The sequence below is a fragment of the Balaenoptera borealis genome, assembly GCF_965194805.1.
Source record: "Balaenoptera borealis genome assembly, chromosome: 17".
Taxonomy (NCBI): Eukaryota; Metazoa; Chordata; class Mammalia; order Artiodactyla; family Balaenopteridae; genus Balaenoptera; species Balaenoptera borealis.
In genome coordinates this window covers 20984477-21000376 of record NC_138876.1, presented here as the reverse complement: position 1 = coordinate 21000376, position 15900 = coordinate 20984477, and the positions used below count along the sequence as shown (strand labels likewise).

General features: G+C 42.4%; 1 protein-coding gene across 6 annotated transcripts in view; it reads left to right on the top strand.

Annotated features, from left to right (window-relative positions):
• MED30 (mediator complex subunit 30) overlaps nt 1-15900 on the top strand; it is a 64354-nt gene that overhangs the window by 22932 nt on the left and 25522 nt on the right. The window contains exons 4-5 of one of the 6 annotated variants that reach the window (XM_082364447.1): nt 1838-1896; nt 2459-10097. The exons of 3 other annotated variants lie outside the window; for them this stretch is intronic. In XM_082364447.1, coding sequence (XP_082220573.1) covers nt 1838-1896; nt 2459-2567 — 168 coding nt within the window. In that variant the 3' untranslated portion in view covers nt 2568-10097. Of the gene's footprint in view, nt 1-1837; nt 1897-2458; nt 10098-15900 lie in introns of those variants that run through there. 2 more of the 6 variants (XM_082364451.1, XM_082364446.1) reach the window with 2 other exon arrangements.

The following is a 15900-nucleotide window of genomic DNA, read 5'->3' as shown; positions in this document are numbered from 1 at the left end:
CACCAACACTGGAAAAATATTTTTCTATGCAGTTTAGTGATAGTCATTATGAGTATTTTAACATGAAAAACTGTATAAAAAGTAGCAGTATTGATACAAAATGAAAAGTTTTGTGCCATATTTAAAGTTCTAGCCTTTTAAGAACTTAAAAATAATACTTTATAGGAGCAGTTCTCAACCTTGGCTGAACATTAGAATCAACTGGGAAAATGTCAAAATCCCCTGTGAAGCCATGCCCCAGGCCAATTCAATCAGAATGGCTGGGGTGGGATCCAGGCAACAATGTGTTTTAAAGCTCCCCAGGTGATTCCAACGGTCGGCCAAGGTAAGAGCCACTGCTGTATGCAGATTTAAAAGCATGGAAAGAATCCTGAAGGACTGATTTTTCCAGTAATAGTTAAATATTTGGAGCAAAGAACTTCAAGAGGAAAAAGTCCTATAACTCACCTATACACTAATGTAGTTTTGAAGGATAGCTGGCTGACTGTACACTCTTGGGTGTCAGGGGTGTGGGTGTCATCAACCACAATTATACCGCTCAGGAGAAAACTGAAGAGAGAATGCCACCCAGTCAACAACTTTTAGAGGCAAAGGGGATTGATGCATTATCTTCCATCCTTATAGATCGTAATAATTTCAAGACATTTGAGAGGTTGAGTGAAGACAAAAGGAAGATGGCATTTCTCCTTGTTCCCTGTTTCATGCTGTACATGGCCACATCTTGTTTTATTTATTTTTTTAATAAATTTATTTATTTATTTATCTTTTTATTTTTGGCTGCGTTGGGTCTTCGTTGCTGCACACGGGCTTTCTCTAGTTGTGGCAGCTTCTCTTGATGCGGAGCACGGGCTCTAGGCACGCGGGCTTCAGTAGTTGTGGCTCACAGGCTCTGGAGCACAGGCTCAGCAGTTGTGGCGCACGGGCTTAGTTGCTCCGCGGCATGTGGGATCTTCCCGGACCAGGGCTCGAACCCGTGTCCCCTGCATTGGCAGGCGGATTCTTAACCACTGCGCCACCAGGGAAGTTCCAGCCACGTCTTGTTTTAGACTGATAAAATAACTAAGCTGGATTTATGATTTACTCATCTAACAGCCATCTGTTGATCACCTACAGACTCTGGGCACCAGGCTAGGAGGTGGATATACCAAGTTGGAAAGGACCTTTTGCTCAAAGGTTATGGAATATAAGCTAGAAGACAGCTGTCCCTATACACAAACTCTAGGCTTCTCAGGGGACTTCTTCACATTTACAAATTGGATGCTCACCAACCAACCCAAAGAACCAGTGGCCTGCTTTTATTCCATGGGGACTTAGATTATCTTGGTGCCTGTAGAGCAGATTACAGAGCTCAAGCTAGAGGTCTCCTTCCCAGGGGTTCCACACAAAAAAATTATCTCTGTGGTTAGAAAGTTACTGCTACATATGCCCAGACCTGTAACAATCTAAAGACACAAAAAGGCAATGCTATAAAAATGTTCAAGTCCGCAAATGAGAATGTAGCACAGCTTTAATTGCAATAAGGTGAGGGAAATAGTTTTCAAAACAGCTTTGGGAGGGGGAAGAAAAGTCATTTGTGAAAGCTCAGTACTCAAAATCTACAGATGGCATCACTAACAAATAAATCAATTAAAGAATGCAGGGTGTGAATGGAAACATAAATGTGAATTAAAACCATACAAACTTGAAGTTATGTATGAAGTATTTTAACCACTGACACTAAAATTTTAAATTGAATTCTCTGATGAAACAGAAAACTGGTATAATTGCCTGAGTAAAGGGTGGTTTGAGAATTACAGCTGGTGGGGAAAAAATAAATGTGTTTCTGTGTTTTGAATAGACAGTAAAAGCAAGACGGATGAACGAAAAGGGCTTGCCAAGGTGCCAGCAACGGTCCAGGTGAGAAATAACTAAAGCATGAAACAGAGTTGTAGCGAGTGTATTTCCTTGCTCGTCTTGATGGATTCCTACATGTTGCTTGTTCTTGCCAATCCATGCAAGGTTGTAGCAATGCAGTTTGTTGGCCTAGTGAGGTCAGAGAGTTTGGGGCATTTCCTGGAGCTGCTAGCTTCTGTTTTGAGGATGTATTTTCTCCTGAGCCTTTGAAGGATTTTTGTATAAGTACTGGGTTATTTACTTGTTTACAAGACTCTGTATTTGTGGGGGAGGAGGATGGGCATAGATAGGAAAGGGTCTTCTGCTTCTCGATGGTGAGAGAAATATCTCGGCTCTTAGAGAATTCTCACTCTGTGAGACTGAGTCCTGAATAGTGGGCGAGGGTGTGAACCCTAAAGACAAACTCCCTACGTCCCAGCTCTGCTGCTTACCAGCTGTTCCCTTGGGCAAATTTTTCAGCTTGCTTATGACTTGGTTTTCCCCTCTGTAAAAGGGACACATAGTATGTTATGTAGATCATATTTTTAGATAGCTCTGAAAACTGGAAAGTTTATATTTACAAAAGCTATATACTGGACTTCCCTGGTGGCACAGTGGTTAAGAATCCGCCTGCCCTGGTCTGGGAAGATCCCACATGCCACGAAGCAACTAAGCCCGTACACCACAGCTACTGAGCCTGCGCTCTAGAGCCCACAAGCCACAACTACTGAAGCCCACGCGTCTAGACCCTGTGCTCCGCAACAAGAGAAGCCACCACAATGAGAAGCCCTCGTACCGCAAAGAAGAGTAGCCCCTGCTCGCTGCAACTAGAGAAAACCCTGCGTGCAGCAACAAAGACCCAATGCAGCCAAAAATAAAAATAAAATAAATAAAATTTTTTTAAAAACTGGTGCTGAGATTTGCAGCAACATGTATGCAACTAGCAATTATCATACTAAGTGAAATAAGTCAGAAAGAGAAAGACAAATACCATTAAAAAAAAAAAGCTATATACTTAAAATCTACCACTGCCTCACCTAACAATCAACTTGGTCATTTATAAGGATGGAGAAGGTAAAGAAATACATAGATGTCAGATGCCATTATCTCTACTTGGAATTCAGTCTAAAATCAAGCGTGAAGAATAAACTCATCACCACTTGTTACCCCCTCTCTACAGCCAATGCTTACTCCAGCCTCCAGTAAGCGGCACTCAAGTTTCCTCACACTCACAGCGGAAACTCAAAACTCAACTAGATGCACTGCCATTGCCATTTGTCTGTCTGCAAAGCCCTAACTCCTCACCCTACCCCGAGCTATTTTTGATCCCATCTTCTTGCTTCTATCAATTCTGTCCTGTCAGTCTCCAATTTCTGGCTATGTTTTATTCTAAACGCTAACCTGCCTGAGACAGACCCGGGTAGCTGATGGCCGCCCTTCAGAAGGCTCTGCTCCCAGCCTTTCCATGTCACACGCTGGCGAATCCAGCACTGGCTTAGCCTCTTCCTCAACCTGGATGCCCTGTCCTCCCTTCCTTCTGTCTGGTTAAATCCTTAACAATCCTTCAAGGCTCCTGTGAACCCACTGCTGGCCCTCACATCTTTCCACACTGATTTCCACCATCTCTGAACTCTGCAGACTCCTGGGTCAATCACACCCTACCTTCTGCTCTTATGTTCCAGCTTCATGTGTGTGCTTTGTCTGCCCAGGTAGATGGAAAACTCCCTGGGATTCAGATTAATTTTCCCTCTTCCTCCACCCAGCACAATGCTATAACCATCACAGATATTCAATTAATAGTGTTCAAGCTTGTTTGAATCAAAATTCATTTTAGTTCGTAAATTTCTACTGATTAGGAAATGGATCTTTTTACTTTGTACGTTACCTTAAGCAGTTATTTCTCTTTTTTTTTTCACTATACTTGATGCAAGAAACAATACTTTTGTGGTCAAAATATTTACATATTAATGATTAAGTTTATACATTAATGAATGCATTATTAATAATGATTGGCACCCATAAAATTAAAGATAAACCAAAAATCTTAGGATAAGCTTCTATACTACAATATCAAGAGAAGTTCAAACTCATTTATGGAGTGCCATCTATGAACAGACAGTACAGAGGGTAATACTTTCTATACATTAAGTCACTAAGTCATTAAAACAATCATATGAATCATTCCCTTTTTACAGGGGCTAGAAAGGGGGTGAGGACTGAAAGCAAAGAATATATTTTCCTTGGAGAATTAATCATAGAGGATGAACAAAAATGACAGATTTTGTGTGCCAGGCCCTGTTCTACATGTAATAACTCATTTAACCTGCACAACTTCGTGAAATAGGAACTATTAATTCTCCCGCTTTACAGATCAGGAAATGGAAGCCCAGGGAAGTTAAAACACTTGCCCCAGGCCACGCAGCTAGAAAGTAGCTGAACTGGATTCAAATCTCAGTCTGGCTCCAATGTCCTCATTCTTAACCAGTACACAGACTAGAAGATTCAAAAACATGGGTAGAACATAGACAGATGTGCATGGCATAAAAATCTGAATGCCCCTGGAAGATCTAGACCTTGAGCTCCTCTTAGCAATCAGTTGACCCCTCACAGACACACACACACACACACACAATGTGATAATATTGGTACAGCCCTTAGCGTGGGCCTGGTCCATACAAGCGCTTGGTAAATGTCAGGCACTCCTGCCATGGCCACCACTGTTTTCCCTTCAGGTGCCGTGGAAGGACCAGCACCACTTCAGAACTATGACTCCCTAGAACGTGAGACTGGAATCTTGCTTGCTTTCACAGAAGGAGATGCAGTACCCTTTATCTTATTTTCTCCTTCTGCAGTGTTATAAAGGACTATTTGAACAGGCAGGTCATGGAAAGGAAAAAGAAAGTAATATTTGAAAAAACAGAGCTAACGTCGTCTTCCTTTTTTATTTCCTGCCCCTAGATATCTTTTGCACTTTCTTTCATCTATTTTCCTTGTCTCCAGTTACATACTTGTTCAGAAGCCACCAGGCATTTCACCATAAGGAGAATCCAAATGCATCCAGCAAATCAGAGCAATACTTCAGCTGAGCACAGCACTCCACTCTGTGAGGCCTGTTAGCTAAAATTCAGTAAGACCTGTGCTCCAAGGGCTCTTGGCAGAGTCCGAAATGCTCTTACAAGCCACAGTTGGTTACAGAGCACAAAAGCTGGGCGAGAGGGGGTTTTACTTCCTGGGGGGGGCGGAGTGGATTGCCTTCTTCAGCCAGGGCAGTGCTTTCTGGAGGAAACTCCTGAAGAAATAGCAGCATCTCAGAGGACATGAACAACTGACCTGTGATGGGGCTTGTCGGCCACACGTCATTCAAGGTGAATGCATCATTTTGAACATCAACAAGAAGGGAATCTTCCTGGCACATAATAGGCACCCAATAGGTATTTCTTGAATAAATGACTCATAAGGTTATAAAGAATTTATGAAAATAATACACAACAGTTATTAACTTCTGTGCCCTGTGGTTTATAACCACTGCCTCACCTAATCCTTATAGACACTACTATGAGGTAGGTTTTATTAAAACCCTCATTTTACAAATGAGGAAACTAAGGTGAAATAGCTTGCCCGGGAGACATTCAGATAATCTTAGATTGAAACATATGCTCCTGGGACTTCCCTGGTGGCGCAATGATTAAGAATCCACCTGCCAATGCAGGGGACATGGGTTCGAGCCCTGGTCCGGGAAGATTCCCACATGCCACAGAGCAACTAAGCCCGTGCACCACAACTACTGAGCCTGCGCTCTAGAGCCCGTGAGCCATGACTACTGACCCTGTGTGCCACAACTACTGAAGCCCACGCGCCTACAGCCCATGCTCCACAACAAGAGAAGCCACCACAATGAGAAGCCTGTGCACCGCAACGAAGAGTAGCCCCCGCTCGCCGCAACTAGAGAAAGCCTGCGTGCGCAATGAAGACCCAGTGCAGCCAAAAATAAATAAAATAAATTAATTTTTTTAAAAAACAACATATGCTCCTAAGAATCATGCTTCATTGCCACTCTTGAAGGAGCAGCTTTGCTTGACTATGTTCCAGAATGTTCTGGAATGTAAATACAGAACTTTCTCAACTTCTGTTGGGGTTATGTCCCAGATAAGCCCATCACAAGTTGAAAATATTGTAAGTCAAAAAGGCACTTAATACACCTAACCTTCCAAACATCATAGCTTAGCTCAGCCTACCTTAAACTTGCTCAGAACCATTCCATTAGCCTAAAGTTAGACAAAACCGTCTAATACAAAGCCTATTTTATAGCAAAGTGTTGAATATCTCATGTGATTTACTGAATACTGTACCGAAAGTGACAGACAGAATGGTAGTCAGTGCATCGGTTGTTTACCTCGTGATTGCGCGGTTGACTAGGAGCTGGGGCTCACCGCCACTGCCCAGCATCACAAGAGAGTATCGTACCACATATCCCTGGCCTGGGGAAGAGATCAAAATTCAAAGTACAGTTTCTCCTGAATGCCTATCACGTTCCATCATAAAGTCTAAAAGTTGTAAGTCAGGGACCGTCTGTACTGAGCATCTGCCTCCAGTTCACACTACTCATGAAAGCTGCATCCTGACCAATGTTTTGGTTCTGAATCTGGTGAGATGTCACAACCATATGACCTCAGTCTGCAAGGCAAATGTGGGTATGGGGACCAGGGCTGCCTTCCTTGGCAGATGGTCCAATTCAGCACCAGCCTATGCCAGATCAGCCTGCAAACACTTTTACCAAAGACATGGGTCTCTGCATCTTGCAGTACAGTGTACTGCAAAAAAGTAGGTAAGAGGAGCATAAAAGAAGTTGTCCACTCCAGCACTCTTGAAAATTTCCAGGGAGGAAGGGCCATTTTGCACACTTCCTTGAGAAGGAAGGAAGACACAGGGGTACTTTAGTCAGGCAGTTCAAGAGCCGAGCCTTGGGCGCTTTCTGGCCCTTTGGAATTGGAAGAGACCAATGCCTTTTGAATTCCACTTGAAGATACAGAGGAGGCTGCAAGAGCCATTGTTGGCCTGACAATGGAAGATGATTTTCATAGACAAGTTGATTGCTTTCTAAGAAGCAGACAAATAAAGCCAATTTCAGCAACCACCAAAGAGTCTGTGAGAGCAGCCACTTCTGAAATGACAAAGAGACGAGAAACAAAAGAGAGGAAGCTTTACCAGCGAACGCATTTCCTCCATCTGGGAGGAAGATGGGTTTCACAGTGTTTTCATAGTAGATCAATGAGCATCCTGTCCAAGGTTCTGGTAAAGTCTGTAGCCTGCTGAAGCTTATACAAACTTGGAAAATGTTACCAGGAAAATCTGATATGATGAGGCTTAAACCAGTCTAGCCAGCTGTAGAAAGAGTTCTTAAATGGAGAGCTATCGTTAAGTACCCAGACTGTTTTCTGAGCCTTTGAACTCTACTGTGATAATCTCCCTTCCTTCCCAGAGAAAGGAGAAATAGTCTGCTTCCCAACTAAGCAGTAAAAAAGATGTTAGGAGAAAAAAAATCATGTAAGTGTGGGTATGCATATTTACACATACATGATATTTACAAAGTAATAATATAAAGGAATGTAAAGCAAAAAAAATCATTGTACTGTTCACTCTATACCTTAGAAGGTTCATAAAATAGCTGTAGCAATATTCATATTCAGCCAAAAGCAGTGCACCACACTTCCAATTTTTCTTTACACTTAACTAAAATGTGCTGAGTATCTATTCTGAGATGGCATTTTGTCAGGTGACTTATGTAGATCAAATTATTTAGTTACCCCCAATTCTCCTAGGTGGTGCTGACCACACTTTTTAGATGAGAAAGTTTAGGTTCAGAGAGATCACATAACTTGTGTATCACTTAGGATGCTTTGAACCGCAAGCAACAGAATACCTAACAACGGCTTAAACAAAAACACTTCAAGTTATCCCCGAGAACAAGGAGTCTGGAAGTCTGGGTCCCAGGGTCGGGTCATTAAATTAACAATGATATCAAGGACCCTGGCTCTATCCATCCTTCCTCTCCTCCATCTTTGACCTGTTGGCTTACAGTCTTTAGGCCTGTGATGGCTGTTGTAGTTCCAGGCACCATATGTTTACACCACCAGACCACAAGCAAGATAGAGGGGAGCTGGGACTTCTTTGGCTACAGCACCCTTTTTCATCAGGGAAGAAAATTTTACCCTGAACTCCCTAACACACTTCTTAAATCTAATTTGGCAGGAATGAATGGCATGACCACCTGTAGCCATAAGGGATACTGGGCAAGTGGGTGTATAGCATTTTAGTCATTGGCATTGGATGATGGCTTTGCCAGGAAGGAAGCAGAGAAGAAGAAGAATTGGGCCAACATACACAGTGTCTGCACACTTACAAAGATTAGAGGTTGATAGAGCTGACTCTCACTTCAAGAAGCATGTACCGTTTACCCCACAGTATGCAGAAGCATAAGGAAGGAAAACCCTTCCTCAGATGGGAGCAGCCCACAACTTTTAATACCAGTGCTCTGTTCTTAAAGGAAAAAATGAAAGGCTACCAAGAAGACTGATGGTGCTGTGGAACTGAGATTCCTTCTCCAGAGCATGGGTGATCCGACTCCCTGTCCCGAGTGTCACTTGAGTTTGAAGTCTGTAGGGTGCCAAGCAGACCTCCGCTTGAGAAGGCCTTGCCAGAGTTGAACCCACACTCCTGGGGTCTGAGAATGGGTAGGGATCTGAGAAGGGCATCTCATAGCTGGCTTGATTCAGACTTTTCACTAGGTCAAGGCACCTGCCAGGCTTTTATTTTTACTATTATTTTTAAAATTTTATTTATTTATTTGATATGTTATTGCTACCTCAACTTTCTTTCTGATTCCATTTGCATGGACTACCTTTCTCCATTCCTTCACTTTCAGTCTGTGTGCGTCTTTAGATCTGAAGTAACCTGTGGACAGTATATAGATGGGTCTTGCATCCACTCGGTCACCCTATATCTCTTCATTGAAACATTTAATCCATTTACATTTAAAGTAATTGATAGGTATGTACTTATTGCCATTATGTTAACTGTTTTCTGGTTGTTTTTGTGGTTCTTCTCTGTTCTTTTCTTCTTCTCTTGTTCTCTTCCCTTGTGATTTGATGACTTTCTTAAGTGTTATGTTTGTATTCCTTTCTCTCTTATTTTTTGTGCATCTGTTACAGGTATTGGTTTGTGTTACCATGATTCGTATATAACAACCTATATATAGCAGTCTATTTTAAGTTGATGGTCACTTCAACTCAAGCACATTCTAAAAGCATTACATTTTAATCCCTCTCCAATGTGTTGTGGTTTTGGTGTCATATTTTATGTATTTTTATTTTTTGTATCAATTATTTTAGATATAGATCATTACTTTTGTCTTTTAAATTTCATACTAGCTTTATAGCTGGTTGATCCACTACCTTTACTATATGTTTGCCTCTACCAGTGAGATTTTTTTCATTCATAATTATCTTGTTTCCAGTAATGGCCTTTTCTGTTTAAAAAAGGCCCTTTAAGATTTCCTGTGAGGCCAACTTAGTGTTGATGAACTCATTTAGCTTTTGCTTCTCTGGGAAATACTTTATATCGCCTTCAATTCTGAATGATATCCTTGCTGGGTAGAATATTCTTGGCTGTAAGTTTTTTTCCATTCATTACCTTCAATATATCATACCACTACCTTCTAGCCTGCAAACTTTGCAGAAAAATTAGCTGATAGTCTTATGGGAGTTTCCTTTCATGTACCTATTTGTTTTCCTCTTGGTGCTTTTAAGATTCTCTCTTTATCTTTAATTTTTTCCATTTTAATTACAATATGCCTTGGTTTGGGTCTCTTTGGGTTCATCTTGTTTGGGAATCTATGCTTCCTGGACTTGGATATGTTTTCTTTGCCAGGTTAGGGAAGTTTTCAGCCATTATTTCTTCAAATAGGCTTTCTGTCCTTTTCTCTCTTTCTCCTCATTCTGGAACCCTTATAATGTGAGTGTTAGTATGCTTGATGTTGTCGTTAGAGGTCCCTTCAATTATTCTTTTTAAATTTTTTTTTTTGCTATCCCAATTGGGTAATTTCTACTACTCTGTCTTCCAGATCACTAATCCATTCTTCTGCATCCCCTAATCTGCTGCTGATTCCCTCTAGTGCATTTTTCATTTGTTACTGTATTCTTCAATTTTTTTTTTTAATATTTTCTATCTCTTTGCTGAAGTTTTCACTAAGTTCATTCATTCTTCTCCCAAATTTGGTGAACATGTTTATTACTTTGAATTCTTTATCTGGTATTGCTTATCTCCACTTAGTTTAGTTCTTTTTCTGAGGTTTTGACTTGCTTTTTCTTTAGAGGGTATTCCTGTCTCCTCATTTTGCCTAACTCTCTGTGTTTGTTTCTATGCATTAGTTATTTCAGCTAAGTCTCCCAGTCTTGAAAGAATGGCCTCATGTAGAAGGTGTCCTGTGGGGTCCAGTAGTGCAATCTCCCCTGGTCAACAGAGCCAGGGGCTCTAGGGGTATCCCCTGTGTGGGCTGCATGAATGCTTTCATTGTGGTTGGGCCACAACTGCTGCAGACACTCTGGTGGGCAGGGCTGGTCCCTGGCCCAGCTGTCTATGAGGTCTGGCTATGGCTGCTGTGGGCGGCACTGGTGAGCAGCGCTGAACCCCCTAGAGTGGGAGCTGCTTTGGAGGGGTGCCAGTGCTGTCTAAGGCTGCCCACCAGGTGTGATGTGGCAGGGGGACACTTTGGAGGAATGCCAGCTGGGGCAAGTCCCCAGGTGAGCGACAGGACAGGGCAAGCAGTGCTAGCAAGGTAGATGGGGAGAGTCAGAAATGATATCCACCAGCACTGGGCCAGCTAGGTAGAAGGAGAGCAAAAAGAAATGTGACCTGCCAGTGTCTCCATACCCAGAGAAAGTTCCAGTAGATCCTGGTCCCTCTAGCACATGTCCTAAAATTAGTCAATGACTCTCCTTCTTGTATGAGCCAAGTGCTTTTCAAGCTGCTGCCTCTGCACTGGAACTCAGGGAGAGTAAGTTTGTGTGCAACCCCCTTAAAAACAGAGTCTCAGTTTCCCACACCCCTCCAGCTCTCCCAGACATAAGCCCCACTGGTTTTCAAACCCAGATATTATGAGTGTTCATCTTCCCAGTGCAGGTTTCCCAAGCTGGGGAGCCTGGCATGGAGCTCAGACCCCTTGCCCCTCAGTGGGGACCTCTGTGGTTGTGATATCCCTCCTGCTTGTGGGTTGCCAAACCGGGGGTGTGGGTTCTGATTAGACCACATCTCTGCCCCTCCTACCCATCTCAATGGGGCCTTTTCTTTATATCCTTAGGTATAGAAAATCTGTTCTGCTAGTCTTCAGGTTGTTCTCAGAGACAGTTGTTCTATATGTAGTTGTAGTTTTGGTGTGTCTGCAGGAGGAGGTGAGCTCAGGATTTTCCTACTCCATCATCTTGATCTGACCTTGCCAGGCTTTTAAATGTCTTTCTCTCGTGTGCCCATTGCGATGTACAGAGCTTCTCCAGCTCCGTTCTGCTATTGGGTTTGTTGACTTCTCCCTGAGTGGTCCTTATGTGTGCTCATACCATACCACATACACATTTTCTTGTACATTATTAGCGAATTCTATCAGTTGCATATTGAAAATTATATACAATAATTATTGAATAGTTTGGAGTTATTTGTAACACACTGACTGTGTGAACATATAAGCATATAAATAATGTGGATTTAACATTTTCATTTTCATTTGCACAGTTATCAGTCCCCAAGAGCTCCAAGAAACAAAGCATTGTGTATAGACTTTTTGTGTATATAAACAACAGACACACACAGACACAATCCTACCTGGGTACTCAATGATGAAATAAAGAGAGAAGGCATAATCCTTATTCACAAAAGTTTACAGATAAGAAGCAAAAAGGACAAATATACACAGCAAATGCAGAAACAGATTTGGGTTTAAATTCTGGCTCTACCACTTGCCCTTCGACATCAGGCACATTGAATCATCTCACTGTGCCTCAATTTCTCACTTGAGAATTAGGACAGTAATACCTTCCGTGTATAATTGGTGGGGGGTTTGGAAAAAAAAAAAAAAAAAAAGCAGGTGAAACACTAGCACAATGCTGAACACCCATAAACACTCAAAACACTCTATTCTTGTTCAACCGGAAGAGAGATTTATTGTCTCACTATCAAGCTTGGTTTTCTTGGCCCCAAGAGCCAGTCCCAATCCTTAAAAGACTGTTTAGGAACCCTGAAGTGGTACATATAAAAGAGGGACATCAGGCAGAACCCCTCATTACAGTGGATGTCCCTGGTCCTCCCAAGTCCAATGTGGCCTCTATAGGCAATCGATTTATCATGTCTGCAGTCATCTTTAGTAAAGCAGATTTCAGAGTCAGCTTTTGTTTATGATCCCTATTTTCAGGCACACAGACTGGCAGGGAACTGCCCTTTGGGTTTGGTCCCTAGGCAAAAGAACTCTCTCTACCCATTCCAATTACTCCCTTCCTGAGGAAGAACACTGTGGAACTGGTTAACCAAACACCAGGACAATTTTTCTCATGTTTGGAACTCTCCATCTCCATTTGCGCTGGTGCTAACTAGGGTATGACTTTTCAACCCCTTGGAATGTAAGTTTTGAGGCTTTGATTTGTGTTCAAGGGAAAGGGGCAAAAGGAGTCAACTTGCTTTGACTCTCGGCTGACATCCTCAAAGTGGTCCATGGACCAGCATGACTGCCTCACCTGGAAGCTTGTTAGAAACACAGACTCTCCGGCCTCGCCCCACAGCCTGTGGAACCATAATCTGCATTTTAACAAGATCCAAAGGTGATTCACATGGACATTTTGGGAAGCACAGCCCCAGGTGTGTAAACTGCCTTCATTAAGGTAAAGAAACCTTGCACCTAGTCCAACCTAGCTATCTGGAACACTACAGTGGGAGTTCATATAAATTTCTATGTGGTTAAACTATATTAATTATATATATATATATATATATTTTACATTTATATATATAATTATATATTTAGATATATAGTTACATTTATATCTAATTCCTGTATGTATTGATAGCATTAACTGTTCCGTGCACTTACATTTTCCTCTGGGACTGCTTTGTGAAGGGCTGCCTGTGGTCAGCTAGAGCCAGCTGGCACAGGCTCATGAGAGCCAATTCTTCATGTCCCTTCCCAACTTCCCATTCAGTGATGACATGTTGGTAGCAAGAAATTGGCCATGATGGGAGTATTTGCACCACAGAAATAGGGAGACACTACAAGTCATAGTTTTTTTCCTCCCAGAGAACTGGCTTACAGGACAACATATGGACCTGGTCTAAATCAGGGATGCTCTCTCACTGGCATGATACTGTCACATTCAAGCGTCTCAATCCTATTGTCCTTTCCAATACGGTCTCATTCTTTTTGCAGCAGATTAAGTGCATTTCTTTTTACTCTATCTTCAGTAGATATGGAGAATAATCAGTTACCACCTAGCATTCTCTCATTAAAATGCTATTGCCCTACAATTTTAATTTTTATAAAAATGATCTGGAGTATCTGTTAAAATTTTTTCATGGCTTCATTCCCTGGATTTTTATTTAGCAGATTTGTAATCACACCTGGGATTCTGAATTTCAAAATACACTCCAAGCGATTTTAATGGAGGGGATCTTTAGACAAAGCCTTGAAAATGATCAATTCTGAGGCACATCCCCAGGGAAGCAGCTCACTGCATTCACCTGGGGGTTCCGAGCTCTCCCACCCTCTACCACTGCTCACTCCCAATGCCTGGTGTCTCCCTAGAGAAAGAAAACTCTATCAATCAAACACCTCAACTCTGAACTCAGTTACGTAACACCAAATTGCAAAGCTTATAGTAGCCACCTGTTCACATAGCAACGCATGGTTAAGTAGCGTGTTTTCCAAACCCTTGGATTCACCATCAGAAAATTGAGACCCCGTAAGAAAACTGCAGGTTTCCGGCTTTCCAAGGAATATCATCTCCAACTGAAACCAGCGATGTATTCTCAGAGCCTTTGACTCAGGTCTCCCAAGCATGTCATTATTATCCTAATGGATTTGGGAAATTACATGTTCTCTAATAATAACCCATGAAAGGAATGCACAAATAGATATAGAGAGAAGTGACTTGCCACGGCCCTTTTAAGCAGTTAGTGACTGTGTAAGCTCAGCTGTTATTAGCTGATAGAATTAGGTTTAGTCTACTGGGCCTCACTGAATAAAAATCAGAGAATTTCCCATTAAAATGTATATTCCAGGCTCTTGAAAAAGTCAGAAGGTCTGACAATGCTGGGCCCACATTTCTGTGCGGCCACCGTCCAGAGCGGAGCAGTGATGGCTGTGTTTGAAAGCGGCACAAATTCTCCAGGTCGCAGTATAGTTCCTATCACGCCCGCTTTCCTTGTTTCCCATACTGGCCTTGTCCATGGAAGCATGCGAGTCTGCAACCTCTACTAAGCTTTACTTCTGTCCCTGCTTCTCTTTCCCTCTTCCTTCCCAGCTCCTCTCGGCATAAAATCCTTGGAAATTCTCCTTCTTTCTGTTGCAAACTGGCCTAAACCAATCTCATGCTTCACAATTATTGGATTCTTTTTGGTATCAACAACTAAAGTCAGAGGTAGGTGAAGTCTGTAACAGAATGTGCATGAATCGCCTGGGATCCCATTAAAATAGTGATTTTGATTCAGTAGGTCTGGGGTGGGCCCGATTCTGTATTTCTAACTCCTAGGTGATAACCATGCTGCTGGCTGCATTCACTATTTTGAGTGGCAAACATGTAAGTTTCTGCCCCCAAAACTTTGCTCCCAGGTTCTATCAGAAACAGGCCTCAAACAAAAGTCTGCAAAGGAACAAAAGAGGCGTACAACCTGCTCTATAAACTGGATGAACTCCCAAAACTTTGCCCTCTTAATTGTTCTGACCATGCCCTTGCATAAACCAAAGTGACAGTGTTCTGGAAGCAGAGTTTCTGTTAATTTTAGAGGATGAATCAGGCAATCGCAGAATCAACTGCCAGATAAAGGGCAGTTTCAGAATCAAGCTTCAGGCACCACTGTGAAGAGTACAGACTGCTGAGTTCCCTGGATTGCAGTGCTCTATGCAAATACAAGAGGGGTTTTTATAATATGAGATTTCTAGAATCCACATATTTTGAACACCAGTAATCTCAACGTTAACCTATTATAACAATATGCTAATATCTGAAGCTCTGCAGCCAATTGGAGATAAAAAAAGCTGAGCATTTACAGCAACCATCACTGCAGGGAACCAGCCCTGCAATGGGTATCCCAATTAGGGCAATTAGCAGCACCTATTTTCATCATACTGTCTTTGGTAATATATCTCAAATTACAGACTACATAGCACACTCTTAGTAAGAAATCAGTGCTCCAAAGTGGATTCTTCCTGTAATCTAAAGTATAAGGAATTAATTCTGCACTTGAGAGAGACCACTGTGAGGGGGGTAGGGGAGAACAACCCCTTCCAGCGAGACGCAGACCCTTCCTCTGCCTCCTCCTAAGCAAGCCCTGGGGGTTCCCTCAGCCAAAGCCCTGGTACCCTCCACACACCCATTTTTCCGATTTACTTCTCTCTGGGCCTTTTCCCCACCGTGTGTTCAGCACAAGGTACTCTCACGTCACCTCATGAAAAACAGAAACAGAAGATAAGAGGCAGAAGCAATCCTAGAGATGGCCGACGCCAGTGGGTTTTCAATCTTAGCCTTGAAAAGCCCTTTGCAGACCTAATATTGCCCTGCAGTGCAAACGCATAGTTCATGCAAGAAAAAGCTGTTCTCCACGGTGGCGGCGGGGCAGGAGATGAATGTGGATGTAAGGACAACTGAAACAACCTTTTCCCATTCTCCCTGTCCCCTGAGACCTTTGTCCTTGAAGGGCTTCCAAAGGACACAGTTTAATAACACTAACCTGATCTGAAGGCACTCTTCCATCGCCCGTTTTGCAGATTAGGAGGCT